At 64.6% G+C, this 27330-nt stretch overlaps 3 protein-coding genes across 3 annotated transcripts in view; 1 reads left to right on the top strand and 2 right to left on the bottom strand.

Moving 5' to 3' along the window:
• The window catches only part of LOC104024627 (phosphofurin acidic cluster sorting protein 1), a 72385-nt gene extending 64681 nt beyond the window's left edge, over positions 1 to 7704 (top strand). Inside the window, exons 10-25 of the mRNA XM_075708298.1 lie at positions 1828 to 1921; positions 2241 to 2312; positions 2619 to 2749; positions 2873 to 3005; positions 3130 to 3234; positions 4609 to 4715; positions 5035 to 5189; positions 5283 to 5393; positions 5481 to 5583; positions 5939 to 5971; positions 6329 to 6371; positions 6475 to 6517; positions 6625 to 6766; positions 6949 to 7172; positions 7376 to 7489; positions 7589 to 7704. Of these exons, the coding sequence (XP_075564413.1) occupies positions 1828 to 1921; positions 2241 to 2312; positions 2619 to 2749; positions 2873 to 3005; positions 3130 to 3234; positions 4609 to 4715; positions 5035 to 5189; positions 5283 to 5393; positions 5481 to 5583; positions 5939 to 5971; positions 6329 to 6371; positions 6475 to 6517; positions 6625 to 6766; positions 6949 to 7172; positions 7376 to 7489; positions 7589 to 7704 (1726 nt within the window). The remainder of the gene's footprint in view (positions 1 to 1827; positions 1922 to 2240; positions 2313 to 2618; positions 2750 to 2872; positions 3006 to 3129; positions 3235 to 4608; positions 4716 to 5034; positions 5190 to 5282; positions 5394 to 5480; positions 5584 to 5938; positions 5972 to 6328; positions 6372 to 6474; positions 6518 to 6624; positions 6767 to 6948; positions 7173 to 7375; positions 7490 to 7588) is intronic.
• Positions 7705 to 8700: 996 nt separating this feature from the next.
• LOC104032375 (cullin-9) lies at positions 8701 to 24100 on the bottom strand. Its single transcript, XM_075708297.1, has 29 exons — positions 23496 to 24100; positions 20788 to 20942; positions 19903 to 20421; positions 19628 to 19763; positions 19188 to 19378; positions 18318 to 18702; positions 17883 to 18084; positions 17365 to 17572; positions 17075 to 17268; positions 16716 to 16933; positions 16342 to 16573; positions 15831 to 15936; positions 15280 to 15510; positions 15026 to 15116; positions 14770 to 14941; positions 14453 to 14558; positions 13959 to 14054; positions 13695 to 13870; positions 13022 to 13155; positions 12766 to 12942; positions 12385 to 12500; positions 11719 to 11901; positions 11195 to 11352; positions 10646 to 10856; positions 10382 to 10547; positions 10084 to 10229; positions 9790 to 9907; positions 9145 to 9341; positions 8701 to 9063 (listed from the first exon to the last, which is right to left on the bottom strand). Exons 1-29 carry the CDS (start codon positions 24088 to 24090, stop codon positions 8779 to 8781), a joined length of 5904 nt encoding a protein of 1967 aa, XP_075564412.1. The 5' UTR covers positions 24091 to 24100; the 3' UTR covers positions 8701 to 8778.
• Positions 24101 to 25609: 1509 nt separating this feature from the next.
• On the bottom strand, positions 25610 to 27261 carry MRPL2 (mitochondrial ribosomal protein L2). Its single transcript, XM_075707912.1, has 6 exons — positions 27006 to 27261; positions 26763 to 26904; positions 26562 to 26677; positions 26362 to 26472; positions 25925 to 25998; positions 25610 to 25835 (listed from the first exon to the last, which is right to left on the bottom strand). The coding sequence occupies exons 1-6, from the start codon at positions 27259 to 27261 to the stop codon at positions 25623 to 25625; spliced, it is 912 nt and encodes a 303-aa protein (XP_075564027.1). The 3' UTR covers positions 25610 to 25622.
• Between the last annotated feature and the right edge of the window lie 69 nt (positions 27262 to 27330).

The raw sequence follows: 27330 nt of genomic DNA, 5'->3' as shown, positions 1-27330 counted from the left end.
AGGAGTGTGGGAGAGATGCTGATTGGGGGGCTGAATTATTAGAAAACTTACATATTTCTCTGGTTTGACTCTTAAGTTATTAACATAGCCTGTAAGGATTGAAATTGCTGGCTGAGAAAAGACAAGTGTAAAGTAACGACTGTACAGCATGGTGACAATGCCTGAGATCCTGTAGCAGAGACTGGAGGGGTGGAGAGAGCAGAAATCTGTTAATAACAGGAGACATCTTTTATCCCTGGGTGACCTGGAGAAAATGTCCCACCAGCACACAATGCTGACTCTAAGCTTTGGTAAATGAACGTGTTGTGAAGTAGCTGGTCACAGAGCCAATGAGAGGAAAATCGAGCCTTGACTTCTCCCAGCTGGTGTATAAACATTGCTGCTGAAGAGCTGCTCTGTGGTGGGGACCATCATTTACTGAGATGAAATGTCCTTGTAGGAGTAGTAAAAGCAAAGAACCTGACAAACACGGTTGTGCCTGGCAGCACAGCATGACATATACAAATGAGGAAACATGTTAAATGGAAGGTAAAAGGAGCAGCCAGGATGTTCAGAGGTCTGTAGGTATCCTGCAGAAAGCTGCAGATATATCCGGATGAGAACAATAGAAAACAATGGAAAGCTTGGTAGAGTCCTAACAGAAGAACTGCTCTATATCCTACGCCTCTGTGGCCATTCCTGGAAATTTACAACCTGGTATCCCCATCTACACACCAGGCGAATCAGGAGAAACTTTTCCCGGGAGTTAGTGAGCGTATGTACAGCTTAGAGGGAAGAGGGCTTGGATCTCCTGCAGGAAAGTCACACATTGCAGATGGACTGCAGTCGCTGCAAGGGTCCTGGGAAAGCTGACAGGTGAGATCCAGTGATAGAGCCTGCTCCTTTGCTAAAGACTGGTCTTTGAGCAGCCCACAGGATGTGGAGGGGGTCCTTGGCAAATAAATAATGGGTGGAAAAAGGGGCAACAAAGGTGGCAGCTCACACTGTGGTGGCAGAAGCAGTCCTGCTGCCCCAAGGGAGTTCTGTGTTGACCATTGTGACTTGGGAACAGGACCTTGGAGTTGCACTGGGTAGCTCTACCAAAACATCAGCTCGGAGACCTGAAAAAAGGCAAATTTAAGTGCTGGGGAACAAAACAGGACATTGCTGTGCTGCTGCGCTACCTGCAGTGTGGTTCTGTGTGCAATACTGTGGTCTTCAGAGCCTCAGGAAAGGGGAAAGCAGAAAGGGAAGGCGAAAGCTGCTGCTGGAAGTGTGCAGCAGCAGCAGTCAGAGACAAGGAGCCCTCCCTGGAAAAGGAGGAGCAGAAGGGAAGGCAGCAGAAATCTGTGGGAGCTGTGGTGGTACAGAGGGGGCAGAGAGGCTCAGCAGCACGTTGGAGTTGTGGTGTTGACAGAGACCATATACCGGTGAGATGGGGCAAGGAGGCGGTTCCTCACCCTGCACTGCAGTGGCAGGGGATCCCTGAGAGAGAAACCGCTGCTGGCTAGGAGACAGGGACCCTGCCTCCAACTCACCGGGGTCAGAGGTTTAGCCCTGTTGGTCTGGGGTGGCCCCATCCTGTCCCTGCACCCAGCATTGCTGCAGCAGACCGTGGTGCATGGGGCTGGCAGTCTGCTGGTGGGTCTGCTCCTAGGCTGTCAGTCGCTCAGACATGTGGGTGTCTGGTCCTGTGTCCCACTGGGGACCTCTCCACAGTGCTCTGTGCTTGGGACAGGCTGGCGGGGGTGTGCTGGGATCATGGTGACTTTGTTCCTCTCTTATTCCTGCCTTTTTCTCTCCCATCTGTCTGTCTGTCTGTCCGTTCGTCTGTCTGTTTCTCTGCAGGCGTTTCTTTGAGGGAGTCTCTCATTCTGGTTCCCAGACTGAGATCGGCAGTCTGCACAGCCAGAAAGGGCAGGATCAAGAGTCGGGCAGCCCTGTGAGTTACACCACCACCACCACCACCTCTTGCCCCCTTCCCTCCCCAGCCAGCCTAGCATCCCTGCAGTGCCTGCAGCTCCCTCTGAGACCACAGCTCCTGGCAGCACCTGCCTGGCGCTGCTCCTTCCCTTCTTTCCTCTTCTTTTTCCCAGCGCAGGCAGACAGGTAGCGATGGGGGGCATCCTCTGGGGCCAGTCCCAGGGGAACGCCAGGCTCCCCTGTGGGAGTGTGTGTTCTGTGAGGCCACGCATGGGTCACTGGCAGCCGCCCTGCTCGGGGCGCTCCATCCTGCGCTGACCCCACTCCCTGTCCCCCAGGGCGAGGCGGACAAGCGGAAGCCAGGAGTGCTGCGACCACAGGAAGAGCCAGGAGTGGAGGTCCCTGCAGTGGTGAGTTGAGGCTACGGGATGTGGAGTGGAGCTGGAGCTCCCTCAGGCCATACCTTGCTTTCTGGGGTACCAGGGGTGCCCAGCAGCCTGGGAGCGGGACTGGGGGGACAAGTAGATTGGACTGGAGAGCAGCAAGAGTGGCAGGAAGGTTAGGGTCTGCAGAAGATGCAGCCCAGCCCCCTCAAGGCCCTGCAGCCTTGGCTCTCCAGCAGGGCCACCAGGCCTGTCCTGGGTGGGGGCACCCATGCGTGCAGGGAGCAGGGCAGGGAGAGCGCTGTGTGCGAAGTGACTGTGTGTGGCCCTCAGGAGCTGGCTGCAGAGGAGCCGTGTTCACGGCTGGCCCCCGCAGAGGCTGCCACGAGGGAGGGCAGTGTGGACAGGCTGGCCCAGCTGGGACCCGGGACCAAAGCTGAGATCCCCAGTGCTGTGTCTCCCAGGTAAGGCGGGTCTGCACCCCATGCCAGGGCTGAGAGGGCTCATGTTGGCTGCCTGGAGTGAGTGGGGGTTGGTGGAGATGGGATTTCGTCAACAGTGTCGCCTCTCCTGCTTCTCGCTCACAGCAAGGCAGAGAGCAAGCAGTTGTGGCGTCCCCGCAGCACCTCTGTGAAGGACCGGCAGAGCTCAAAGGGACAGGGTGGCCGCACCAGCAGCCTGGACAGTGAGAGCTCTCCAGACTCATGGCACAGCACCCAGGTGAGGCCCTGGAAGCTGCCTCACCTGGAGGCTTCTCACTCAAGAGCCCTGCCAGGCCTTCAGCCACGGGCAGAGTGGCCAAGGCAGCCGGCTGGGGTTAACCTTTGGGGTGATGCTGTCACAGGTGCCCCGAAAGTCTGTTTACGATCAGCTGAACCAGATCCTGGTCTCAGATGAGCAGCTCCCTGAGAGCATTGTGCTGGTGAATGTCGCTGAGTGGCAGGGGCAGGTGAGTAGGCGTGGCGGGAGCTGGATGCATGGGGGGAGCTGTAAGCAGGGTCCCAGGGGATTCTCCCAGCCATGGCAGGGCATCCTAGGGAAACTGGCACCAGCTGTGCCCTCTTCTCCCCCAACGTGGCCCTTCATTCAGGGAGACAGGACATTTCACAGTGCTGAGCTACATACACAAGAGTCTGGTGTGTCTACTCCGTCATCTGCCACACACCAGCATTGCTGGATCCTCAAAGCATGATGCCCTGAGCAGTCCCAGAAGGGCTGGTTAGTGGACTGTGCTTTGTGTCCTCACTGCTTTCTCCTGGCTCCCAGTGACCACACTGGTCAGAGCTTTGTTGGATGTGCTGGCAGAGGTGCCAGACTCCCGCTGCTGGTGCCAGGCCCCGGGAAGCAGCAGAGGTGCCGTTTCCCACTCAGAAGTGGGAGAGCGTAGCCTGCCGCTCCCAGGGAGTGTTAACTGCATTGTCAGAGGTGGGGTCTCTGGGCAGGGAGGCACGTGAGGCCTTCCTGCCTCATGCTGGTCACCATCGTGTCCATGTGAGGATGGGCCCAGCCCCTGACGAGCACCTGCCTCCCCCATGCGTGGAGGAGTTGACTGCTGAAGGTGAGCAGGGCCACGTACGCGTGCGCAGACATGCAAACAGGAGTTATATAAAGCACTGGTGAGACCCTTTTGGGATCCTGCAGCTACATCTGACACCCAGAAACAGTGCTGAAAAACCAAGGCAGGGTTTGTGGCAGAAGAAACGGCTTCTCAGTGAGAGGCGGTGGAGTCTTGACCCAAGCCATGCATCCTTGGTGTGTTCCTGCTCTAGCTTTTGTCCTGATGGGGAAAAAGGAGCAATACCCATTCCCAGACACTGTCATGGCATGTTCTAAGCCCCCTTGTCTGGCATGACTTCCTGATTTACCACTGCTCAGCTGCACGCAGACACTTAAGGAGGCACAGAAGGATTTTGGAGTGCCACAGTGGAAGAGGGAGAGAAGAGAATGAGCAGAGGGTGACTGAGCCTAAAGCAGGGCCCTGCTGTGGGATGGGAGGATTTAAATCAGAGGGTCCCTGGACCAAACCCTTTATCTCAAGGAGCACAGCCTGGCTCTTGGGACAGTTTGGCCCTTGCCATCGGAGGGTGGTGACTGCTGTGCTGGGGCAGCCAGCCCCCTGGAGCAGAGCTGGGAGGAGCGGGGATGCTCAGGCATGCAGCCAGGCGTCATCTGATGGTTTCAGCCTCCCCACACGGCATGGGTGGGAGCAGGGGCCCCAGCTCTATCCCGGGGGGCACTGGGGCCAGGGCAGGCGTGGGCTTGTGCTGGCCAGCACAGCCATGGCCCCCCAGGGTGCCTTAACCTGAGCTCTCTGCATTGGCAGTACGTGAGTGAGCAGCTCCAGGCGCACAAGCAGTTGGTCGTATCCACCTGCTCCGTGGCGGACATCCAGGCAGCCTTCAACACCACCGTGTCCCGCATCCAGCGATAGTGAGTACAGCTTGGGCTCAGCCTGGCAGCTCCCTATGACTGCAGGGAAGGGCCGGGAAGGGCCCTGGCTCCCCCAGGGCTCGTTAGGACCCTTTGGCATTGTGGATGCAACTATAGGAGCGGGTGTAGGCCCTGGGGAAAGAGGGGGATCCCAGCGCTGGTTGTGCCCATGGCAGCGCTCAGCAAGCTGGAAATTGTCAGCAATGGGTTTCTTCTGATGCTGGTTCGGCTGGCCTGGCAGGGCATGTCCCCTTCCCCCAGACCCACCTGCTGAGCCACTCTGCATCCGTCATGGTCTCCTTTTCTCTCCCTTTGGCAGCTGTAACTGTAACTCCCACATGCCTCCCCCAGTGAAGGTGGTGGTGGCAGGAGACCAGAGCTACCTGAGCGTTGTTCTCCGTTTCTTCGTGGAGCAGCTGGCCAGCAAGACACCCGACTGGCTCAACTACCTTCGCTTCCTGCTTGTGCCACTGGGTGAGAGCCACCACGAGCCCGGCACCAGCGTTGTCCTCTCCCACCAGCCCGGGCTCCTCCGCCTGGAGCCAATGTCACCCTTCTCACCCGCAGGCTCTCACCCTCTGGCCAAGTACCTGGCCTCGGTGGATAACAAATACAGCACTCTCTTCCTGGACACAGCGTGGCGGGAGCTGTTCAGCAGGGCTGAGCCACCCATCACAGGTGAGGAGCGGGGCAGGCGGGGGCCAGCGGTGCCCTGAAGGGGAGCCCAGCTGCCACCAAGGCCCTCACGGCTCTTTGCGCCTGCAGACACTGTGGACATTGCGGGCCGCGTCGCCCAGTTCATCGCTGGAGCCAGCCTCTCTCACCAGCTCCCCATCTCTGAGGCCATGCTGACGTACAAGCAGAAGAGGTGAGCATGGCCTCGGGGCACCTGTCCTGCCTCACATGCCCCAGTCTGGGCCATGCCTGGGACAGGGCTGTGGGAGACTGGGGACGAGCGAGTGAGGCCCCGTGCTCTACTCTGCCGGCAAGCTGTGTGGTGCTGAGGGGAGCTGGGGTTCCACAGTGAGAGGCCTGCAGTGCCATCCCCAGCCACCCCCCTGGCATGCTCGGCCCCTCCAGCAGCTGTGGGCTGCGGCAGCCCCAACGGTGGGGACCGGGCTGGGCTGGGCTGGGGGCCGCGAGCAGGCACTGTGCCCGGGGGTTGACGCTCGTGTTCCAGCTGCACTCTCACCTCTCCCTTCTCTTGGTTTCTGGCACCCAAGGAAGAGAAGTCTCTATTTTGATTTTTATATCAGGTATTGGCTTGTGCTTGCTGTGCCGCTGCCTGGCCCTCCCCTCCCCCCCATGTGCGTCCATCCCTCTTGCCGTGCAGAGGAGCCGTGACCCCAAAGCGGGGCAGGGCTGCCCTCCCGCATGCAAGCCCTCTCCCAGCACCGGAGGGGCCGACTCCTTGCCTCCTTGTGTAGTGTGCCCTGTGCTGCCATGTCGGGGACAGGGGGTCCCATGGGAGGGAGGGCAGAGGAGACAGTCCCAGTGGCCGTGAGCCAGCGTTGGCCCCTGCCAGCGTGGGGGTCCCTGGGCCACAAGGCTAGCCACAAGGCACGCGGTGCTCAGCACACCCAGACCCTGACCAGCCTCTCTTCCTTGCGCAGCCCCGACGAGGACTCCTGCCAGAAGTTTGTACCCTTTGTGGGGGTGAGTGTACTGAGGGACCAGCGGGCAATTGGAGCTGGGGGTGAGAGGTGCAGTGCGCAGCCCGGCTGATGCTGGGGATCCTCTGACTTGTCTGTCCTTGCAGGTGGTGAAGGTGGGCCTGGTGGAGCAGTCCTTCAGCGCCTCTGGTGAGTCCCTGGGAGCCCACAGTCCCTGGCTCCCTTCTTCTCTGTGGAGAGGCCCTTGTTGGGGTTCCCCAGCCCTCCCCCCCCCAACTCACACTCTTCCTCCCCAGTGGACTCGGATGATGCCACGGTCTGCACCCCGTCCCTGCTGAGCTCAGCGCCAGCTGCTGGTGGAGCAGCCCCCTATGGCAAGGAGACTGTGAGCACCCCGCCACCCTCCCCGTCTGTCAGCAGCGGCCTCTCGGGTGCTGGGTAAGGAAGCCCCGCTCAGTCTGAGGCAGTGGGTGCTGGAGGGGGGAGGGTTTGAGGTGCCCCATAACATCCTGGGGTTATTGGGCCAGTGTGCTCCCAGGGCGGGCTGCAGCTGGGCTACGGGGAGGGAGAGGAGCAAGGACAGCACCTGTGTGCTGCATGGTGCTGCTCGTCTTGCCCAGGTCTCTGAGCCCCGGCGTGGAGGTGATGGGCCTGCAGGTGGACTACTGGACAACACAAGGGCTGGACAGGAAGAAGGAGGGTGAGAAGCGGGAGACGGGTATCAAGAACACACTCAAGAGCAACTTCCGCTCACTCCAGGTCAGCCGCATCCCCGGCACAGGGGAGCTGGTGCCCCCTAGCACCATGGCCATGACCGTGGTCACCAAGGAGAAGAATAAGAAAGGTAACCAAGCCCACCCTGGGGTGCTCCCGGGCTGGGGGGGCCAGAGTCCGTTGCAAAAAGGGGAGGGGGGAGCCTGCCCAAGGGCAGGGCTGAGACCTGGCCCAGCAGGGGCCAGTCAGTGCAGCCAGCCCTGGGGTGAGGGCTCCCACCCAGGGCCAGGTGGGGACATCCTAGCATTGGTCCTGTCTGTCCTTGGCCCCCAGTGATGTTCCTGAGCAAGAAACCAAAAGAGAAGGACCTGGAGCCCAAAAGCCAAGTCATCGAAGGGATCACACGCCTCATCTGCACAGCCAAGCACCAGAACACCATGTTGCGAGGTGAGGGGAGGCGCAAGCGCCACAGGGCTGTCGGTGTCAGACCAAGCAGCGCGGGCTGCTGGTGGTGGGGCCGCGCCTCACTGCACCTTCTCCTCTCAGTCTCCATAGACGGGGTGGAGTGGAACGATGTGAAGTTTTTCCAGCTGGCAGCGCAGTGGCCAACGCACGTCAAGTACCTCCCTGTGGGCATCTTTGGCTACTCGAAGAGCGTGTGAGACGCAGGGGCAGCCCTGGGATGGAGCTGCAGAGGATCACAAGAGGAGACAGGGAGACGGACATGCTCTTGTCCCCTCTCTTCTGCGGCCCAGCCCCTGCCTGCTCTGCAGAGGGAGATACCACACCCGCACCGCTCCCTGTGGGCCGAGACCCATGAAGGTGAGGCCAGTGAGACCGGGTCTGCGCACCCTCCAACACCAGCCAGGGCACCATGCCATCTGCCTCCCATGAACCCCAACAGCAGCCTGGGACAAGGGTTGGCACCAGCCAGCAGGCACCCAGAAAGGGCTCCGGGCCCCGCTCTCCCCAGCTACACCTGCCAGGCCAGCTCCCCAGCCAGCCGGGGCCCCAGCTGGGCTGGGCCCAGGCTGGTTCCCCAGCGCTGGAGCTGGCAGGAACGCTCCTGGGGGGCAGCGGGTGCTGAGCAGGGCCCACCGGCCCCGTGCTGCCCCTTGCCAGCCCCGCTGCCAGCCTCCCGCCGCTGTGCCTGGCCCTGCCCTGCGGGGCTGAGCCTCAGCAGCTTTTCTAGTCCCGCTTGCAGCCCTGCTGCTGAGGCTGGCATAGCGCTGCCGAGGCCGTCCCCAGGCTGCTGGGGGTCACCCTCATCTCCCCATCCCTTCCCAACCAGTCCTGCCCCACGGTGCTGCCAGCTGGAGGTGTGGCATGGGGGCACCTGGGTTTTTTTTTTACAAGATTCTATTTTTTTTAAATTTATTGTACGGTTACTTTTCGGGATTAATTTTAATAAATTAATGCTGGTACCATTATGGCAGGGAGGTGTGTGTCCCTCCATGCCTGGGGCTGTGGCCCAGCACAGCTGGGTGAGAACAAGTGGGGGCAGGGTGCAGCTACTACCACCACTCCAGCAACACAGCTGGCAGGGCTGCCTGGCCACAGCAGCTAGCGGTAGGACCTGGCCACACTCCCAGCCGTGGGCCAGCTGAGTGCTCCGACAGACTACCAACTAGGACTGGGTGGAGCGTGGCTTGTTTATTTAAAACAAAACCCACAAGTACTCAGGAAGAGACAGACTGGACCCAGCCTGTGTTCTCCCAGCGCAGCCAAGTCCTTGTCTACCTGAAGGTAGAAAAAGTCTGTCTCCTTTCGGCAGAGGCTGGGCTTGCTGCCGTCTTGATCTCTACAGTCTGGAAGGCAACCTGGGGCTGGACCTGGGAGGCAGGGGGTGTTGTGGGCTCAGCAGAGATGTATTCCAAGACATGAGGCCTCTCCTCCTGGCGCCGGACATAGCCCTGGTTCAGCAGGTGCAGGACGCAGGACAGCACGTCCACGCTGTGGCAGCAGAAGCTCAGGAACTGCAGCCCTGGCCCCAGCTCACCCTTCTGACAGGCATCAATCACCTACAGCAACAAGGGAGCCCCACACTGCAGTGCGGCGCAGCACCCAGGCGGCCCCTCTCCACCCGCTCAAGCACTCCATACCCTAAACACCAGGTTGTCAATGTGAAGCTGCTTCTCCACCTTGAGGATGCGGGTGATGAGGCAGCAGAGGATGTTCCTCTTCCTTTCCAGGGCGCTGACCTCAGCCCTCTCCGCCCGCAGGTACCTCTGCCGGGGCAGCAGCCTCAGGTGGCGGCCAGAGGCACGGGCCAGGGCTGCCTGGTTCAGCCGCAGTGCACCTGGAGCTAGCACCCGGCCCGGGGTCAGCCAAGCCCCGAGCTGGGCCCTGAAGGAGCCCCAGGACACGCGTGTGGCTGTTGGACCCAACCCTGGGCCTCCCGCTGCTGCCTTCACAGCCGTCAGCCCCAGCCCTGTCCCCCACACACGGCCCCAAGCAACAGCCACGTGCACAACCCCTGGCCCCGGTGCCCAACCCCACGCACAGACCGGAGACCCAACCACTCACGCTGACCCACGCACCGTGCATGGCCCCAAGCCCCAGCCCCACACACCACCCCCAGCCCTACACGCGGCCTCAGGCCCCAGCTTGACACGCAGACCTGCGCCCCGAGCACCAGCAGACGGACTCGCCCCAGCCCACTCGCTTCCCCTACAAGTGCCCCTGCCCCGCACCCACTCGGAGCTCAGACCAGCACCTCCCCAGGGGTGCCCCAGCCCCACACTCACCTCCCGGCGTGCCACTCCGCACCAGGACGCCCTCGCCCTGGGTCAGCGGTGTCAGCGCGTGGTGCACCAGGTCAGCAGGGAGCCCCGTAGCCTGCAGCAGGGCCTCCACAGCCACCTCCTGCAGGAGGGCACGGGAGGGGAATGGCAGCCAAGACCCACCAGCCACAGGCCCACCCAAACAAGGGGGGCCTGCGCCCCAAAGGCCGCTGGAGACCCTGCCGCAAGGGAGGACACGGCCCTGCTACGCTCCAGCATCCGCTGCCTCCCTCACCCCAGCGCCGCCCCAGCTCCTACCTCGGCACTGTTGAAGCACAGCAGGATGTACATCTGCAGCGTGGACACGTGCAGGACGCAGTCTCCAAACCACAGTTCGGCGTGGCCCAGCCATGTCCACTGCAACCGCCGGGGCTTCGTGCACTCCCAGCCCAGCTGGCTCTGGCCTGCCAGAGACAGGATCAGCGCGAGGGCCGGGGGCCAGCCCCGCCAGGCACTCCCGGCACGCCCCAGCGCTCCTGCCGCTTCTGCCTGAGCCGCTGCGGAGGGCCCGGGCCCCGGCGAGACCCCCACGCGCACCCGCTGCCGCGACACTCACTCCGCCTGCAGAAGTCGGCAAACTCGTCCAGGGGGGAGCTCAGGGCCGCTGAGAAAAACCTCCCAGGTTCATCCATGTAGCAGGACGGGGAAACGGGCCAGCAGCGCGGGGACAGGGCCAGCACCTTCACCTCCGGCGCATCCGCCACCGAGGCCGTCCCCAGGGCCTGGGCATGTGGACACGAGGGTGGCTCAGGACAGGCCCCAGGATCCCTGCGAGGAACGTAGGCAGCCCCCAGCCTCCCCACCCCACCGGCACGCTCACCTCATCCGTGCCCATGTCCAGCTCCAGCAGCTGCTTGTCCTGCTCCTGCAGCTGGAAGAGGTAAAACTGCTGCTGGAGCTCCTCCGACTCAGCCAAGTTGCTCAGCATCTCTTGGGGGAAGCGGCTGGGGAAGCACAGCCCGATCTGCTCCACGATGGCTCCTTCCAGCCAAGACGGCCCTTGCGCCAGGAGCCGGTCCCCCAGGTAGTGCCTGCCACAGCCGCCAGTGTCGGGTCAGGGGCCGGCCCGAGCCCCGCGGCCATCAGCCACCCGCCCGCAGACAGAGACGGCCCCGACCCCAACCTCACCCCAAGGCGCATGGGCCCGGCAGCACCCATCTCCCCTCCCCGTCGCCAGCAGGGAACGTGCCTCCGGCAGCGCCTGCGGGCCCTCGCGGCCTTTCCCTCCACGCGCCAGAGCCGGGAAAAGCAAAGCGGGAGCACCGCTGCCACGCCAGGCCGGGCTCAGCCACGGCCGCGGCACCGCCTGCGCCTCCCCCGCCGCGCCCCACCGGGCCCTCTGGTGCCGTGCAGACACGGCACCCCTCACCGGTAGAAGTGCTCGAAGGTGTGGGCCAGCTCCAGGCCACTGAAGACGACGAAGGGCTCCAGGATCTGCTGCAGCCGCTGCAGCGGCCCCACGCTGCCCACAGCCCCATGGAGCTCCCGGATCTGCCCGTCAAGGTAGCGGGCAAACTGCTCGCTCACCTGGGGAGGGACAGGGCTGGCTTTGGAGGGGGCTTGCTGGGGGGCTGCAGGGACGGGCTGGAGGAACCTCTGCGGGGGGGGCAGCTGGGAACCCCTGGTGCTCTCGGGCAGGGGCCAAGGGTGCCCGGGCACCAGCCTGAGGCAGGAGCACGCGGGGCTGGGGCCACGCTGTGACAAGCGCCGGCGCCCGCGGTTGGGCACCGTCCAGGGCCCCGGCAGGGCAGGGCCCCGCGGCTCAGTGCAGGGCCAGGACACCGCCCGCCCGGAGCTCGCCCCGCGGCCGTGGGCCAGGGCAGCCTCCCCAGCCCGCGCCCGGGGACACTGAGGCCGGAGCCCCGGCACCGGTGCTGCGCGCCCTCCACTCACGTGCAGGGTGGTAAGGAAGGAGAGCTGCAGCAAAGCGCCCGCGAAGCCCTGGCCCAGGGCCAGCACGAAGGCGGCCTGCTGCCCAAAGAGCTCCTCCGTGGCACCGCGCAGCCGCCGGTACAGCCCGCAGTATCGCTCCACGAGGTCCGGCGCCTGCCCCGCCGCCTCCAGGAACCGCTGCACCTGCGGGACACGGCACCAGAGGGGTGAGCCCCGCAGCGGGACGCACCCACGGCCCGCGGGAACGTCCACAGCCCCGGCCTCGCTCTGCCGACACCAACCGCCCGGGTCCCGCACAGGGGCTGCCCAGAGGCCCCGGGGCTGCCGCAGGCCACCGAGAGCTTGCGGCGAGGCGGGAGCGCAGCCCCGGGGGCTGGGCAGGCGCCGCGGGGACGGGACAGAAGCGCAGCAGCAGCCCAGCAGGAAAGACGCAGCCCGACGCCGTACCTGCCTCCCAGCCTGCGCCACCAGATTGGGCGCAGGGCCAGGCTGACGCCCCAGCCCTGCCAGGCTGGCGAGGGCGGCAGGGCCGTCCCCACGCCCCTGGGGGCCCCGTGCCCCCCCACGCTCCCAGGGCACCGCCAGGCCCCGCTCCCCACGACACCTGCCCGGTGTGGGGTCCCAGGCCCCCTCTCTGGCCCCCACCGCCGGCCCTCCAAGCTCTACCTGCTGCTGCACCACGCCGCGCCAGCACTGCGAGATGCCCCGCAGGCTGCTCAACTTCTCCACCACCGCCTTCGCAGCCCTGGCCGGCACCTCCTTGTTCTTCCCCTCCTTCCCGCCTGCCAAGGAATAACCCCAGGCTCAGCGCGGCTCCGTGGGCAGGCTCCGCACGCTGACCGGCCAGCGGCCTCCCCCTCTCCCTGGGGGCGCAGGGCAGAGGAGATGCCGGGGAGGCCACGGCCACCGCGGGGGCACGGCCACGAGCCTTCCCTGGCTCGGGAGCCTCCTGTGCCACAGGGCCCTCCCCAGGGGATCCCTGTGGCCGCAGCCCGGCGCTCTGGACCACCGTCCCCCAGCCCCACGGGAGGGCAGCCCCTCGCTCACCACCTGCTCTCGCCTCCTCTGGCTCTCGCCCGTCGGGGTCCACGTGCACCAGGAGCTGGGTCAGGCGCCGCACGCGGGAACCAAAGACGGCACCGCGGCTCGTGGCGCGGCGGGGCGGCTCCACGCTCTCCAGGTACTCGCTCAGCAGCCAGGCCAGGGGGCTGACGCCGTGGGGGTCTGCGAGGCCAACCGGGCTCACAGCGGGGTGCCGCAGCCTGGGGCACCGCGCGGACGGGCCCGGGAGAGCGCAGGGTACCTGGGCTGGTGATGCTCTGCACCAAGGGGTTCACCAGGGCCTCCCAGCACGTCCTGCCCAAGGCCCGGGCCGCCTCATCGTCAGGAAGGAAGCGGTCGGCGAAGCTCTGCTCATGCCACAGCGCCCGGTTCAGCCTGCAATGGCGACCGGGCAGCACGCAGTGGTGCCGGGCACCGGCCGGCGGTGGGGGACTCCCCCAGGAACGCAGAGCGCGGCGGTCGCTCCCCGCCCTGCCCCTTGCCAGGTGCGACGGCTCAGCAGCCGCGCTCGCCCCCAGCAGCCAGGGCCCCTCGCTGCCCCCAGGCCCTGCCTGCACTGGGCCTCGGGGCCCTCGCGGCCCCCACCAAACTGGGGAGCTGTGCGGCACCTGCGGCCGTGAGATCCTGCCTGCCCCCGACCGACCTCCGCCGGGTCAGGATGCGCTGGGCCCTGTGGGGCACCTCTCCTGTGGCTTAGCCGTGACCACGTGCCCAGCTTCAACCTGGGGGACCCCAAGGTGGCCCCGGCCCTCCGGGGCCGCTGGTGGCCAGGGAGGAGCGAGGGCCCCTCCCTGTCCAGGTGGACACCCGGCTGCTCCCCTCCTGGCTTTGCAGTCCCCTCGCGGGCTGCCGGCCCCATCCCCCCGGGCCCTGGGACAGCGGGGACGCGACGGCACAGCCAGGAGACAACTCACCTGCCAAAGAGCTGCAGCAGTCGCCCCCGGTCCCGGCAGATCTCCTGGCACCAGGCGTGAGCCCGAGCAGTGCAGGAGAGGAACGTCCGCCGGCACAGCTGCTCCTTGAAGATGGGCCAGAAAGTGGGCTTGGGACCCACCACCTCGATGCCACGCACACGTGTGTCAATGCCACCCTGCGGGAGAGCGCGACCCTCAGCTCCTCAGGCACGGCCCCCATGCCCCACGCTGCCGGCTCCCTGGCCCGGACCCCTGCTCCCCTACCTGCTGGCACCGCTTCACCCGGATCTGGATGACGGGCCAGAAGCGGGTCATGTTCTCCAGCAGGATCACTCTGCTGTCCGAGGGCAGGACGGTCACCTGCAGGCAGACAGCGAGCCCTCAGCATGCCAGGCAGCCACCGACAGCCGCCCTGCACGCTCCCCTGGCTGCCCCCCATTAAAGCCACGGCCTCTGTCCCCCCCGGCAGCCCCTACGCAGCCACGGGGCACCCCCCGCCGGGGCCCCGCTTCTGGCTCACAGCCCTGGCACACCAGCCCGCTGCCGACTGGGCTGCAGGGCTGCCCATGCCGGACTCTCCGGCACCCGCTGCCTACAGCCGGACGGAAGCTCCCGCAGCGCAGCTCCCACCACCCCCACCTCCCAGCGGGGCACCCCACAGGGCCCCGGCACCAGGGCCAGACCTCCCCGGGGCACAGCAAGGACCAGTCCACCGCTCCCGCGGGCCCCACGGCCTGAGCAGCCCGTGCGAGACTCACCGTGTTGAGCTCCGTTCTGATGGCGGCCGGGCTCTCTCCCCCCAGCACCACGACGCGGGCCGGCATGTAGCTGGAGTCCTCGCTGGCCACCAGCATGCTCATCTCCCTGCGGCGCAGCAAACCCCGTGCTGCCCAGCAGTCCCCACCTCCCTGCCCTGGCCCCTGCCAGCCCCACGCGCCGCTGCCCACATCCGGCAACCCCCAGGATGGGGACCGCTGGGGCAGGGCTCGCACGCATCCCCAAAGCCCTCTCCTCCCCGCACGGCCGCTGGCCCTCGCGGCCCCAAGGCCCCCCAGCCCTCCCGGCCCAGCCCCACCTGACCACCACGCCACACTGCATGTGGACAGTGATGAAGTGGGAGCCGGTGCTGCCGTTCGACTCCCAGTACGTCTTGGGGTTCCCGTCCGTGAGCTTGCTGGCCCGGTGGGGGTTGGAGGAGACCTGCACCTTCTCCCAGCACTTGTCCTCCTTCACCTCCACGCTCGAGCCTGTGGGGACAGCACGTGGAGCCTCCAGCCGCCAGCCCGGCGCAGCCCAGACGCAGGGCTCCAGCTCCCGCTCCCCACACTCGCCTCGGCACAGGTTGCGCAGAAAGACGTCAAAGAAGGGGACGCTGATGGGCTGGTGGCTCCGACGGTGCTCCTCAATCAGCCCCAGCACCAGCTACAGGGTGGGGCGAGGCTCTTAGCAGGGGCCCTGGGTCCGCCTCCCCTCACCCACCGCAGGGCTGCAGCAGGCAGAGAGCGGACAGATGCCCCTGGGGCCAGGACAGCTGGACGGCCCCGAGACCCAGAGCCCCGGCGCCGCCGCACCTCCCCAGGCCCACCTGGATGCAGCCAGCCAAGATGCTGGTCGTCAGCTTCTTGTAGAGGCTGGCGTACTTCTCGCAGTCAATCACCAGGTCGAGCAGGGCTGGTGCCAGCGACGGGGCCGTGCTGTGCTTGTCCAGGGCTTTGGACAGAGCCTCGCGGGCACCCACGCGGCACATCACCACCGCGCAGTCCTTGCTGGCGCTGGCCAGGCGGTGCAGGAAGCCAACGACCTCCTGCACTACCTGCTGAGCGGGCAGCCGTGAGCGGCCGGGCCGGCGACGGGAACCCACCGGGCCCCAGCAGCGGGGTGCTGCGGTGCTCCATCCCCTCCACCCCGACACCGCAGCAGCGCCCGCGAGAGCCCAGCCGGGCACGGCGCTGGGCACGCCAGCCACCGGCACGCGGCCACGGCCGGGACAGCCGCTCCCCACCTCTCCCGGCACGCTGGCCACAAGGCTGGGCTGCTGCAGGCGGGCACCCCGCTTCACCAACGCCAGGCCCGGCCGACGCACGGCACAGCCACCAAAGCCGCCCCTGCCTGCCGGGAGTCCCGGGGCCCCCTCACCTCCCGGTCGCTGCTGTGGGCACTCAGGGAGGACAAACAGGGCTCCACACACTCGTGCCAGGGCAGCGCGTCCTCCTGGTAACTGTCCAGGAACTTGTTCAGGATCCTGGGTGACGGAGGGGGCCTGCTCAGGCCAGCGCACACAGGCAGCGGTGCCAGAGGCAGCCCTGCTTCCCTGCCCCACCGGGAAGGCCGGCACCCCACAGGGACTGGGAGCCAAGGCTCCCCAGGCACCTCGGACGCCCCACCAGCACCCACGCACGCGCTGCGCTGCCCCTGCACGTCCCCATCAGCACCCAGGCACGTGCTGCTCTGTCCCCACATGGCCCTGCGCCCCAGGACACCCCAATCAGCACCCGCATATGTGCTGGGGCGCACCTGCCCCCCGCCCTGGCCAAGAACAGCCCCACCAGGACCCACAGGCATGTGCCACCTCCCCCCAGCATCACCGCCAGCGCTCGCACACCTGCTGCGGAGGCCCCAGACCCCCACCAAATCCCCCTGGACCCACCTGAGGATGCTCAGGCTCACGGCCTTCTCCGCCCCCAGCAGCGCAAAGCTGCGCAGCAGCAGCCTGAAGCACCCACGGTCCTGCAGCAGCTGGGACGCCTCGCCAGAGGGGACGGGGCCTTCGCCGCAGAGCTGCCGCTCCAGGGCCACCACCACGTCCTTGGACAAGGTGCCATCCCCCAGGCTGCCCAGAAGCGTCCGCACCTCCCTCAGGTCCAGCGGGGCCTCTCTGCCTGCCGCGACAAGGACACACGGGCCCGGCCCAGGCGCGCGCGTGAGAGGTGCCACTGGGGTGCTCTGCCCTGGCCGGCGAGGCAGCCCTGCCTGCTGCATCCACGGGGCCGTGGCACGGCAGGGGCGCGGGCGGCACGCTACCTGCCGTCTCCGGGCCCAGGGGCAGCCGGTGCTCCGCGAGGCGGTTGATCGCGCCCAGGGCCAGCATCGCGTGCGGGCAGCCGGTGCTCTGCCCGTCCCACCAGCAGCTCTGCAGCACCGCGGGGAGGTCGCAGCTTGCCAGCTGCTCTGCCAGGCCCCGGTGGCTGTCGATCAGCATGTTCACCACCAGCAAGCCGTTCCGCACGCCTGAGGAGCCCCTGCAGGGACAGAGCCATGCGGGCGCCTTCCTCCCCCAGCACGGAGCCTCCCCTGCACCCACGAGCCACCTGCCTGCCTTGCCCACCCCCCCACGCAGAGGGTCCCCCCACCCCCAGCCGCTGCGCTCGCTCTGCCCCTACCCTGGGACCCTCTGCATGGTGCTCATGGCAGCAGGGATGGCGCTCAGCAGGCTCGCCGAGCCCTCGCTGGAGGCAGAGCCGATGCTGGCAAAGATCTCCCGCATCATCTGCGCGTCGGCATGGTTCAGGGGCAAGGGCTTCCCGCCGGCACCTTCTGCCTCGCCGGCCACGGCTCCCACCAGCACCTTCAGGGCCTGCGAGGTCAACAGCAGTCAGGAGGGCAGCGGGCAACTCCACCATGCCTGGGCGAGCCTGCACCCCGCCTGCAGCATCCCCTCTGCCACACTCACCGCCAGCCCAGCCTGCTGCACCAGGGCGGAGGAGGCGTGCTGCTGCATGCAGGCCAGCACAGCCCGCACGCCGCCCTCCGTGGCAAACGGCACGCGCCAGTCGTACGTCGCCATCAGCACGGCCAGCAGCCGCAGCGTCACCGCCACCAGAGCCTTCTCTGCCACCTCGGTGCTCAGCAGCTCCACTGCCACCTTCACCAGCCTCTCCCTGCACGGGAAAGGACGCCTCAGGAGGAGCCTCCTGGCACTGCCGCGGGCACGCCGGCACCCCGGGCCCTGACAGCCACCTTCTCCCTGCCCACACGGCTCTACCGCAGCTGGGCCAGCCCCAGGAATGAGACCGCCTGGGACAAAGGGACACAAGACCCACCTCTCTTCTTGACGAGCACGCAGGGACAGACCGGCCTTCACGCTTCCACTGCCACCTCCCACACTCCCACCTCCAGTACTGTCCCCCACCCTGCCGACACGGCCCCCCCCAGCCAGCAGGAGGGGTGCACAGCACCCCACAAGCTCACCCAACACTCCTGGTCCCCAGCCCGCCCTGGGCTTTGCCGACTTGCCGCTCGGGCTCCGGCTCCTCCTCCAGGATCTTCATGATGTGCTTGAGCCCGGCCAAGCGCAGCCCCACCTCTGAGCTGCCGCTCTGGATCACGTCCACCACAGCTGCAATCTTGGCCAGCGAGCCCCTCTCGCTCACCCCCTCGCAGCTGCCCAACGCTGGCGGGAGGGAGGCAGGGACACAGGTGTCAGGGCAGCAGTAACACCCCCAGCAACTCCCAGGGTGCCACGCACCCACAGACCCAAGCACCCACAGGCCCCCCCTCCCCAGGCAACCTCGGGGTGCCTCGCCTCCCATGCCCTGCCCAGAGCCTTCCTCCATCCAGCCAATGGAGCCGCCTCCAGCACCGTGCAGCACCCTGCACGTGCCTCAGCGCGTAGCAGGCGATTACCTTTGATCTGCTCCTCTGTCACCTCTGGGAGGAACAGCCCTTCCCTCTCAAGGAGCTCGCTGAACAGCTGGGAATCCGACTTCATTGCTGCAGCAGGGGCTCGGGGTGGCCCTTTGGCTGCAGAAAGGTCTTCCTTTGCTGCCTTGGCCGTCGTGGCTTCAGGGCCAGAGCTCCTGCAGCCAGCACCCTCCGAGGACACCGTGGTGCTCCCCCTACCATCCTGCTCGGCCCCCCTACCGAGGAAGTATTTGGTGTAGATGTGGGAGCCGCGCAGATCATGCTGAGCGCTGCCCTGGCACCGCTTCTCCAACACCTCCAGCACCTTCTGGGCCAGCTCTGCACGTACTGACAGCTGGATCAGGGCTTCTTCGTCCACCTCCAACAGCTGGACAGATGGGGTCGAGTTAACCCTCATGGACTCGCCACAGACCCCACACCCCTTGTGACAGCCACTGCCAGAACGGACAGAACGGCTGCACCCCCAGAGGCCTCCAGGGCCATTCCCCAGTGCCACCCTCCCCTGGCTCGCCCCAACCCAACTACCACCAGCCCAGACCTCCCACCTGCACTCACCACCTGACTGCAACCAGCAGAATCACCCCAGGGCCTTGCCTCGCCTACCCAAACCTCGCTGGCAGTGTCATGGGAGACTGCGTTTCCTCTCATCTCTCCTCACTCCTTTGCTGTGCCCAGCTCCCCACCCTTTTGTCATCCCCCACTCACTCTCCCGTTTCAGTCCCATTTCTGCTCCGTTCAGGCTGTCCCTGCACAGCTCACGCTTGCCGTCTCCTCCTCTGGGCCCGGTCCCTTCCCTAATGTTCTCCCTCGCCCTCTCCCTCCCATTTCCCCACTGCAGGCTCTGGCCCATACCTGCTCTCCCTGGTCCTGCTGGATGAGACAGGTGATCTCTTTCTGCTCCTGCGCTTCCAGCTTCTTCATGAAGAAGAGCAGCTCCCACCACTCGGCACGGCTCAGGGCCTCCACAGCCTTGGTCGGCTGCTCCCCCAGGTAAGGCAGGGAGTACAGCCCTGCAAAGGGCTTGCAGAAAAACGGCTGTGCAACTGCACGGGAGCAGAGCAAGGAAGGGCACTGTCAGCTCTGCCAATTCCTCCATCCTCTGCTGCACACCCCACATTCCCCAGCAAAAGAGTTCATGGGCACCTCTAGCTCACTGCTCCCCCAACCTGTTCCCACAGTGCCTGGACCAGCCAGGGCAATGCCCTCGGACACCCGCAGAATCTACAGTGCCAGCATGCAGCTGCAGAAGGGATGGGGAGAAAAGCTGCAGGCCCAGCTGACAGGCTGCTCACCCGCTGCCAGTTTGTGGTTGTGCGTTAGGGTGGACACCTTCTCCCGGCTTTCATGCTCCTCTTGCCCCGAAGGGCCAATGATCTCCACCATGTGCCAGTGAACCCAGTACGTAGAGCCCAGGGCTTGCCAGTACACCTGAGGAGAGCCCAACGCACACCGAGCTGAGAGAAGGCAAGCCCAACCCCACTGCTCCCATGCAAGGCTGCCGTGCTTCCTATAGCACAACGGAGCAGACAGGCCCCTTGATGGCCCCTGCCCTCCCAGCAGAGGATACCTGCACAGGCGGCGTGCCGTCGTTGCTCTGGCAGAATTCACCCTCGTCACCCGCGTTGACCTGCTCGTAGTCCTCCAGCATGCGCACCCGCATGCCGCACACCAGGTTTGCCTGCACATACTCCACGTAGCTGCTGCGGCTCGGGAAGGCTGAGCGTGTCTTGAAGATGCTGGGCTCTTTTGGTGGCGGAGTGGGAGCTGCTTGAGCAGTGGTGCAGGATGCGGCCCTGTGCTGGAAGATGGAGTGGGTGGCGCGAGGCCGCAGCTCCTGTTGGGGCAGCAGCTCTGGCTTGCGGCTGTGGTCCCAGCCCATCACGTGCACCAGCTCCAAGATGAGGTTTGCCATAGCCATGCTGAACTCAAACTCCTGCTTCACACGGCTCCCCTCCTCAGTGAGCAGGCTGGGCACAGCACAGTCCTGCTGCTTCCCTCCTTGCTCCACGCCACTGCTGAGCTTGTCCATGAGAGAAGTGACACACAGGTAGCGTTTCACCAGGATGAACAGCAGCTTCCCGGGGATCTGCAACAAGCATGGCTGTTAGACCCTAGCCTGCAGAGCACCTCCAGCCCCCAGCTCTCTCCAAGCCACCAGCCCATCCACACTCAGGCTCCCGTGATAGCTCCAGACCAGGCAGCAGCAGAGACCTCTCAGCCCACCCTCATCTCCCTGCTCAGACACAAGGCTCTTCACGTGCCTCTCCACCAACCCCCAGCCTCAAACCAGGCCCAGATCCTGTGCCAGCTCTCCCAGTACCCAGTCCTGCTCAGCTGCCCGCTGGCCGACCACACTCCTGTCCCAAACAAGGACACCAGCTCTGGCCCCCCACTCTCACCCCTCCTGACCCCTAAAGCCCACAGGCCCAGCGCTGGCAGGTCCTGCCACTACCTGGGGAAGGTGAATCCCCTCAAAGGACATGCAGTGCTCTTCAAAGGATGTTGTCTCAGCAAACAGCTCCAACAAGGTGAAGCGACTGTCAAAGTCCATGTGCTGCTCAATGCCATCCTGCTGGCTCAGGGACAGCAGGACATAGGCCCAGCTCCCTGCAACAACAACAGAAACCCTTCAGGCCCCATAAAGATAACCCTCACCCCACGAGATAGACTTGCAGGCAAGGAACATCTTTGCTTCTCAGTGTAACATAGAACCATGTTCTGTCCTTTAATCTGGATTGGCAACATTTTGCTCCACCAAATAACACTGCATTTCTTCCACCCCTAAAGCTGCAAGATTCCCCCAAAGCAGCAACCCCAAATAACCGACTCCAGAACAGGGTTCCAGGGAAGAAGAAAGCTAAGTTTTAACCCAAAGCAGCCCCCCATCTGCCCCGCTGGAGAGCCACATGAACTCGGGCACTAGGGCAGGGAAAGCCAGATCTCTCCTGGGACACACCACCACTACCAACCTTCCAGGTGCACCCAAGCCTCATCAGGCACTTCTGAGCCATGGCAGCTCCTCTCAAATGAGAGGACTGGGTGAGGACCAGGCCTCTACCCACCAGGGCTCTGCCAAGTGCCTTGCTTGGCACAGGTCTTCATTGTAAGGGTATGTGGAAAGAGACTGTCTGCTCCTTTAAGTGTATCCGGTCAAGGACCTTTTCACCGCAAAAAGGGATAGTAAGAAGAAAGCCATAAACAAGAACATAAAGAATCACAAATCTGACTGACAAATGCTAATGGGGGCAGTGAAAAGAAACAAATCTGGTCAGTCACACTAATTAGTAAGGACATCTGGAGTGTGAGAATGATTATTTTTCAGTATGATTATCTGACTAAGGACCTTGTCAAATTGGGATGATAAGGAAAGGGAGGGAGACAAACACAGAGAGGCATAAAACCTGACCAATTACCATTAACGAAGACAATCACTGGAAACAAACCCAGTTAGCTGCACTAATTGACAGGCTATGAAGAAACTGCAGTCAAACTGGGACTTTGCAACTGAGAAGGATATAACCCTGAGAGCCCAGGATGCTGGAGTGGGCTCTGTGGAACTGTACCAACAGACGGGACAATGTGCACAGGAAGGGAACTGGCAAGGAACACAGGGCGGGGGGTGGACAGAAAGGGGTATAAAAGGGGCCAGTCAGTGCACTTGTCTGACTGAGCCCTGCACCTGATCGCCACAGTTTGTCCTACTTTCTTACATCTTCTTATTAAATCTTTTCTAACTCTTTATCCCCTACGCGTGTTCTGCAAGGACTAAGTGCCAGCTACTGGTGAGACCTGCGTGTGCGTGAGTGGAATTTGCTGCCAGCAACTGGAGCCTGACTGGGGGTATGGGAGCCCTGCAGCCTGTGGCGTCAGCGACTGGAGCGAGTGAGGGTCCTGGCGTTGGCAGTTGGAGAGGCCATCGCTCTCTGGATCTGGGGAGGGTCCCACAGACTTTGAGCCCAGAGTGCCAGCTATTGGGGAGACTGGCATAGAGTGGACTGGGTGCCAGCTACTGGAGTCAGACCAGGGGCATAGGCACCCCTGGCCTGTGATGCCAGCTACTGGAACGAGTGTGAGGGTCTCAGTGCCAGCAGCTGGAGCAGGTGGGGTCCTCTGCCATCAACCACTGGGGAGAGAACGGTGTGTGTCTCAAAAAACAGCTACTGGGAGGGAGGCAAGTGAGGAGCTCAGCACCAGCAGCTGAAGCAGGACTGCAATGCCTGGTGCTGGGGGGCAAAGGTGAGCATCTGTATCTTCCCCAGTCCTGCTCTGTGTGTAATTCATTAGCAAAACTTCACACTGGACTAGCTGGCAAGTAGGAGGCCCTGGGTCCAGGCCAGGGTATGAGGCGGGTGGTGGTCTGTGCTGGAAGTCCAAAGGGACTTGTGAACGTGGACTGCATGAGGGACAAGTGTCTGAGTGCTACCCGTTTGCTAGCAAGCATTGAGCTCGACCAGCTGGCAAGCAGGGGGACCCCTGAAGCAGGTAGGGGGGCTCGGATCCAGGCAGGGGTGCTAGGCGGACAGAGGGGCCGTGCTGGTACTCAAGTGACCCATGAATGTGTGTGTGCTTGTGAACCTGCAGAGTGCTGCGTGTGCTGGCACAAGTGATCTTCTGCTTCTGCCAGCCAAAGAGGAGGAGGGGACCTGGCTGTCTGTGCTTGTGCTTATGTGAGTCCCGCATGTACGTGCTGTTGAAGGCAGCGCCTTGTCCATGGCCAGCCGTGTCAGTGTCCTGTGTGTCCCCCTGTGTCTCTGGGATGGGTGCTCAGCTTTGCTACTGGTTGAATCTGCAAACAGGAAAGTGGCAGCTGCATCCCACAGCCTGAGGGACCCTGGATCCCTGGGCTGGGCCCCAGTGGCCAGGCAGGAGGTGCTGGGCCTGCTGGAGGAGACAGCCACCCCTAATATCCCTTAACACTTCTAATGGTTAATCAGCATCCCAGCTCAGGAACCTGTCAGGGCAAAGAGCTCTCAAGTCTTACAGCACCCCAGACAACTACGACCAAGCAGCTGCTTGGAAGCTCCAGTCTGATTCTTCCCCTTTTGCCAACAAGCCCCGAGACACACTGCTTCCCAGGCATCCCAGGCCTACAGAAGGACTGGCACCCCTCAGCTGCCCAGCAGCACCTCTTCAGTGGCACTGAGCAGCAGCAGCCCCCACCTGCATCATGCGAAGCCAGGGCCCTCAGCATCTTGCCAGCACTGCGGCGGATTTGCTTCTCCTTGTGGCACAGCATCTTCATCAGCAGGTCGAGGGCTCCCGTCTCCTTGAAGGCACCCGCCAGCGAGCCAATGCTGGCGTACGCACTCAGCACGTGGATGGTGTTGAGGATGGAGGACTCGGGGGCCCCAGCCTCGGCCATCTGCCGCCCAGCTCGCTGCACCAGGCTCCTGACATCAGCCTTCATCTCCAGCAGTGAGGCTTCATCCAGAGGGACGTCTGCAGCGAATGGGCTGGCTGCCTTCTCCTCTTTCACCCACTGCCCTTCCAGCTTCCTCTTGCCCAGCAGCGTTGGGCAGCTGGCACAGACCTCTTCTGCAGACATCCACATCAGGATGTTCTCCGGCTTGGTCTCTGCAGAGGAGGCACTGCTGCCTCCCACCACTCTCTCTTCCAAGCTGACGATACTCCACTGGATCAGGTACTCAGGCTGACCGTTGTGGCCTTGCCGCTGCCGGAGCAGCTCCTCCGGGTAGGCCTGCAGTTTGGGTCCCAGGTGCACAAGCAGGTTGCCATTATGCCTCTCATTCACCATGACAGGAAATGTGCCTGCAGAGACAGAGGGGAAGCTGGAGCTGGGGAGAGGTGGCTGAGACATGGGCTTTGCTATGGCTAGAAATCTATGATCCTGTGGGTTACAGTGCTTGCAATGTGGCAGTGTAACAGATAAAACGCGCTATGGTACTGGCTGCACTCAAGGTCAGTGCTGTAAGCTCCTAACACAACAAGACTACTGAAGGATGAGATACAGCTCACTTTCTCCTTGGAAAACAGCATACATGCAGTAACAAGATAACAGAGCAGGACACAGTGATCTTTGGACTGTTAAACAGGCTGCGGGCACAGCAGGAACACGGACAGCAGTGCCCAAGGAGGGCTGCTTTTCCCAAGAAGCTCAGCTGCGAAGCCTGGCTGTGTGCTGACAAGAGTTCCCCAAGCCAGGCAGAGCGTGTGTGCTGGCCCTGAGCGCCAGCCTGTGCTGGAGGGCTCCGCTGCGCAGCACCCAGCCGGCACTGGAAGCACCGTCCGGGAACAGGCCCGTGCCCTGGCCACCCCGGTTCCTGGGACGCGCACGCTAAAGGCGGGCGGCACGGCACCACAATTACCGGGGAGCGGCTTGTGCGGCAGGAATAAAGCTCCTTCTAAGCGTGGGCCAAGCGAGAGCCCCCAGGGCACCGAGAAGCGCCTGGCCCTGCCCAGTCTGGCCCAGCCCGGACGGGCTGCCTCACCGCGGAGATCCCCATAAACGGAAAAGCCCGGGATAGCTCGGCTCGGGGTGCTCGCCAGGCCAGACCCGCCCCGCCCCAGCCCACCGCCCTCCACCGCCGCGCCGCGTTACCTCCAGCACCGCTCCCACGCCGCTTCCGGGTGGGCGGGCGCGCATGCGCAGCGGCCCGCCCGGGAGGACGGCAGCCGCGCTGGGCCAAGCTTCGCCCGCGGCCAAGCTTCGCCCGCCGGCGGCCCGGCCCCAGCTGCACCCCCCGGGCGGTACCGCGGGGCCCGGGACGCCGCGTTCGGGACCGGGGGGCGGCGGGGACCACACGGGGGCTGGGGGCACAGGGGGAAATGGGGGCTACGTGGGGCACGGCGGTGGCGCAGTACGGCGCTTGGGGGGCGGCGGGCTAGGGCAGCGTGGGACGGGTAGGGCAGCGGGGAAGGGGGCGGCAGCGGGGGCACTGCCGGGGCGGGCAGGTGCCGAGGCCCGTACTCCCCAGCTGCGCCGCAGGTCACCTAGCTGGCAGCCACCTTCCTGCCTTGCCACACGGCTGCCTGCTTGCCTTCACGGCTCCACAAGCTGAGGGTGGGGGATGAGCCCAGCTGCCCCGCAGTCAGGTTTGGCAGGATGGTGCAGAGCTCTGTTTGACCCTACCGAGACCCCCACCCACCCCAAGCTCAAGCCAGGGCAGCCCACAGCCCTACACTCATCTCTCCTGACAGCCCGACTCCCGCCCGGGGCTGAACACAGCCGAATGTGTCCCGTGGGAAAAGCACCCCGAGGCCCCACGCAGAAAAGGGAGCAATAACGCGACAGTGGTGGCGTGGAGAACGTTTTATTAGCCCCCGGCATCACTCCTGTGCTGTGATCCGTGGCAGGTTGACGTAGCTCTTCATGGGCGGGAGAGGCTTGATCTTGCGCCCGGCCCAGCCACCTTTGCGATGCCACAAGCCTGTGTGCGGCCGCTTGCCCAGCCAGCGGTTCCGGCCCGCCTTCCCGATCACCCGCTTGTTGTGGTCGACGTTGGACACACGGCCCACCGTGGCCACGCAGGTCTCCAGCACCTAGGGGACAGAGAAGAGCTGCAGGTCTCCCTGAGGACACACGGCTGCATGCCCAGGGGCTCAGGTCAAGGACAGCATGGCTCCTCTACCTGCATGTGCCTCTTGGAGGGCAGCTGCACAATGGCCGTCCCGTTCACTTTCCTCAGCAGCACCCCACAAGTCCCTAGAGCAGGCAAGAGGAGAGGAGAAGAGGCAAGCTGCCCCGAGCAGCAGGACAAAGTATCCCACCCTGTGGTGAGCACACCCGTGCTGCGAACTCCCCAAAGCCCCCACCATTGCCCTTCGTGCAGCACTTCTTCCTGAAGACAGGACCTCAAGGCATCGCCAGAAAGCGACAGGGCAGAGCTGTCCACGCCTGCCTGGAGGGCTGCTTTGCGCCCTGATGTGGGGTGAAGAGAGGACAGCAACTCCCTGTCACTGGCCACCCAGAGTGGTGCCCCCCTGCGCTAAGGGGGGCATCCCTGCTCTCCACCTGCGCTAAGCCAAACCCAGCTACAAACGGTGGGTCCCCTGCCCAGAGACGCACCAGCTGCCCGGATGTACTGCGCTCCCTTCCCAGGGTGGCTCTCCAGGTTGCAGATCAGCGTGCCGACAGGGAGAGCCCCCAACGGGTAGGCGTCCCCTTCGTTGGCTGACACTGGAAGACAGAAGCTGATGAGTTGGGCAACGAGCAGCCAATGAGCCCCTGGCAGGGCCGGCACGGCCACCCCTGGCCCCGGCATGCACCTGCCATCCTGCCGATGTGAGAGGAGTTCTTGATGATGTCCCCCGGTTCCATGTTCTCCGTGGCGATGATCCAGCGCTTCCGGTTGCCGCCAGCCACCAAGGCGATGTCAGCCGACCTGCACTGGGAACCCACGGAGGGTGGGTGAACGGGGGCTCACAGCAGGCACAACCGCGGTTGCCGAGCCCGCGCCCCGCACTCGCCTGCAAGGATCGTATCGGACGCTGATGACCTTCTCGGTGAAGGGCTGTGGCGGGGCCCCCTCCTCGTAGCGCAGCCGCTGGAAGTCGATCATGCGGTACCGCCGCTTGTGCCCCCCGCCGATCCCCCGCACTCGGATGCGGCCTGCGGGACAGGGGAGCGGCTGCAGCCGGGCCCGCCCCCGCCCCACCGGGCCGGGGCGCTGCCGCGGGGCCCTGCCCGCCCCCGGCCGCCTGCCCGCACACCTGTGTGGTCGCGGCCGCCCGTCTTCTTCATGCCCACAGGCCGCACCGTGTACTTCACCCGGCACTTCCACAGCGGGTCGGTGGTGCAGCGCGGCGCCGAGCCGCCCAGCCCGCGGCGAGCAGCGGCCAGCACCCCCCCGGGCAGGCAGGGAGGGGGGGCGGGCAGCGGGGCGGGGAGGCGGGCGCGGCGCGGCGCGGCCGACAGCAGTAGTGCCCCGAAGGCGCGGCAGAGCCCCGCCGCCATGCCTGCCGCCATCGCGCCTGCGCACTGGCGGGGGTGGGGGGGGCCTCCGCCGGAAGCGGCGCGCGCGGGGGCGGGGCGGGG

This window comes from Pelecanus crispus, chromosome 3 (genome assembly GCF_030463565.1).
Source record: "Pelecanus crispus isolate bPelCri1 chromosome 3, bPelCri1.pri, whole genome shotgun sequence".
NCBI classification, from domain to species: Eukaryota; Metazoa; Chordata; class Aves; order Pelecaniformes; family Pelecanidae; genus Pelecanus; species Pelecanus crispus.
The sequence above is the reverse complement of the archived record's forward strand: the minus strand, read 5'-3'. Positions and strand labels throughout refer to the sequence as shown.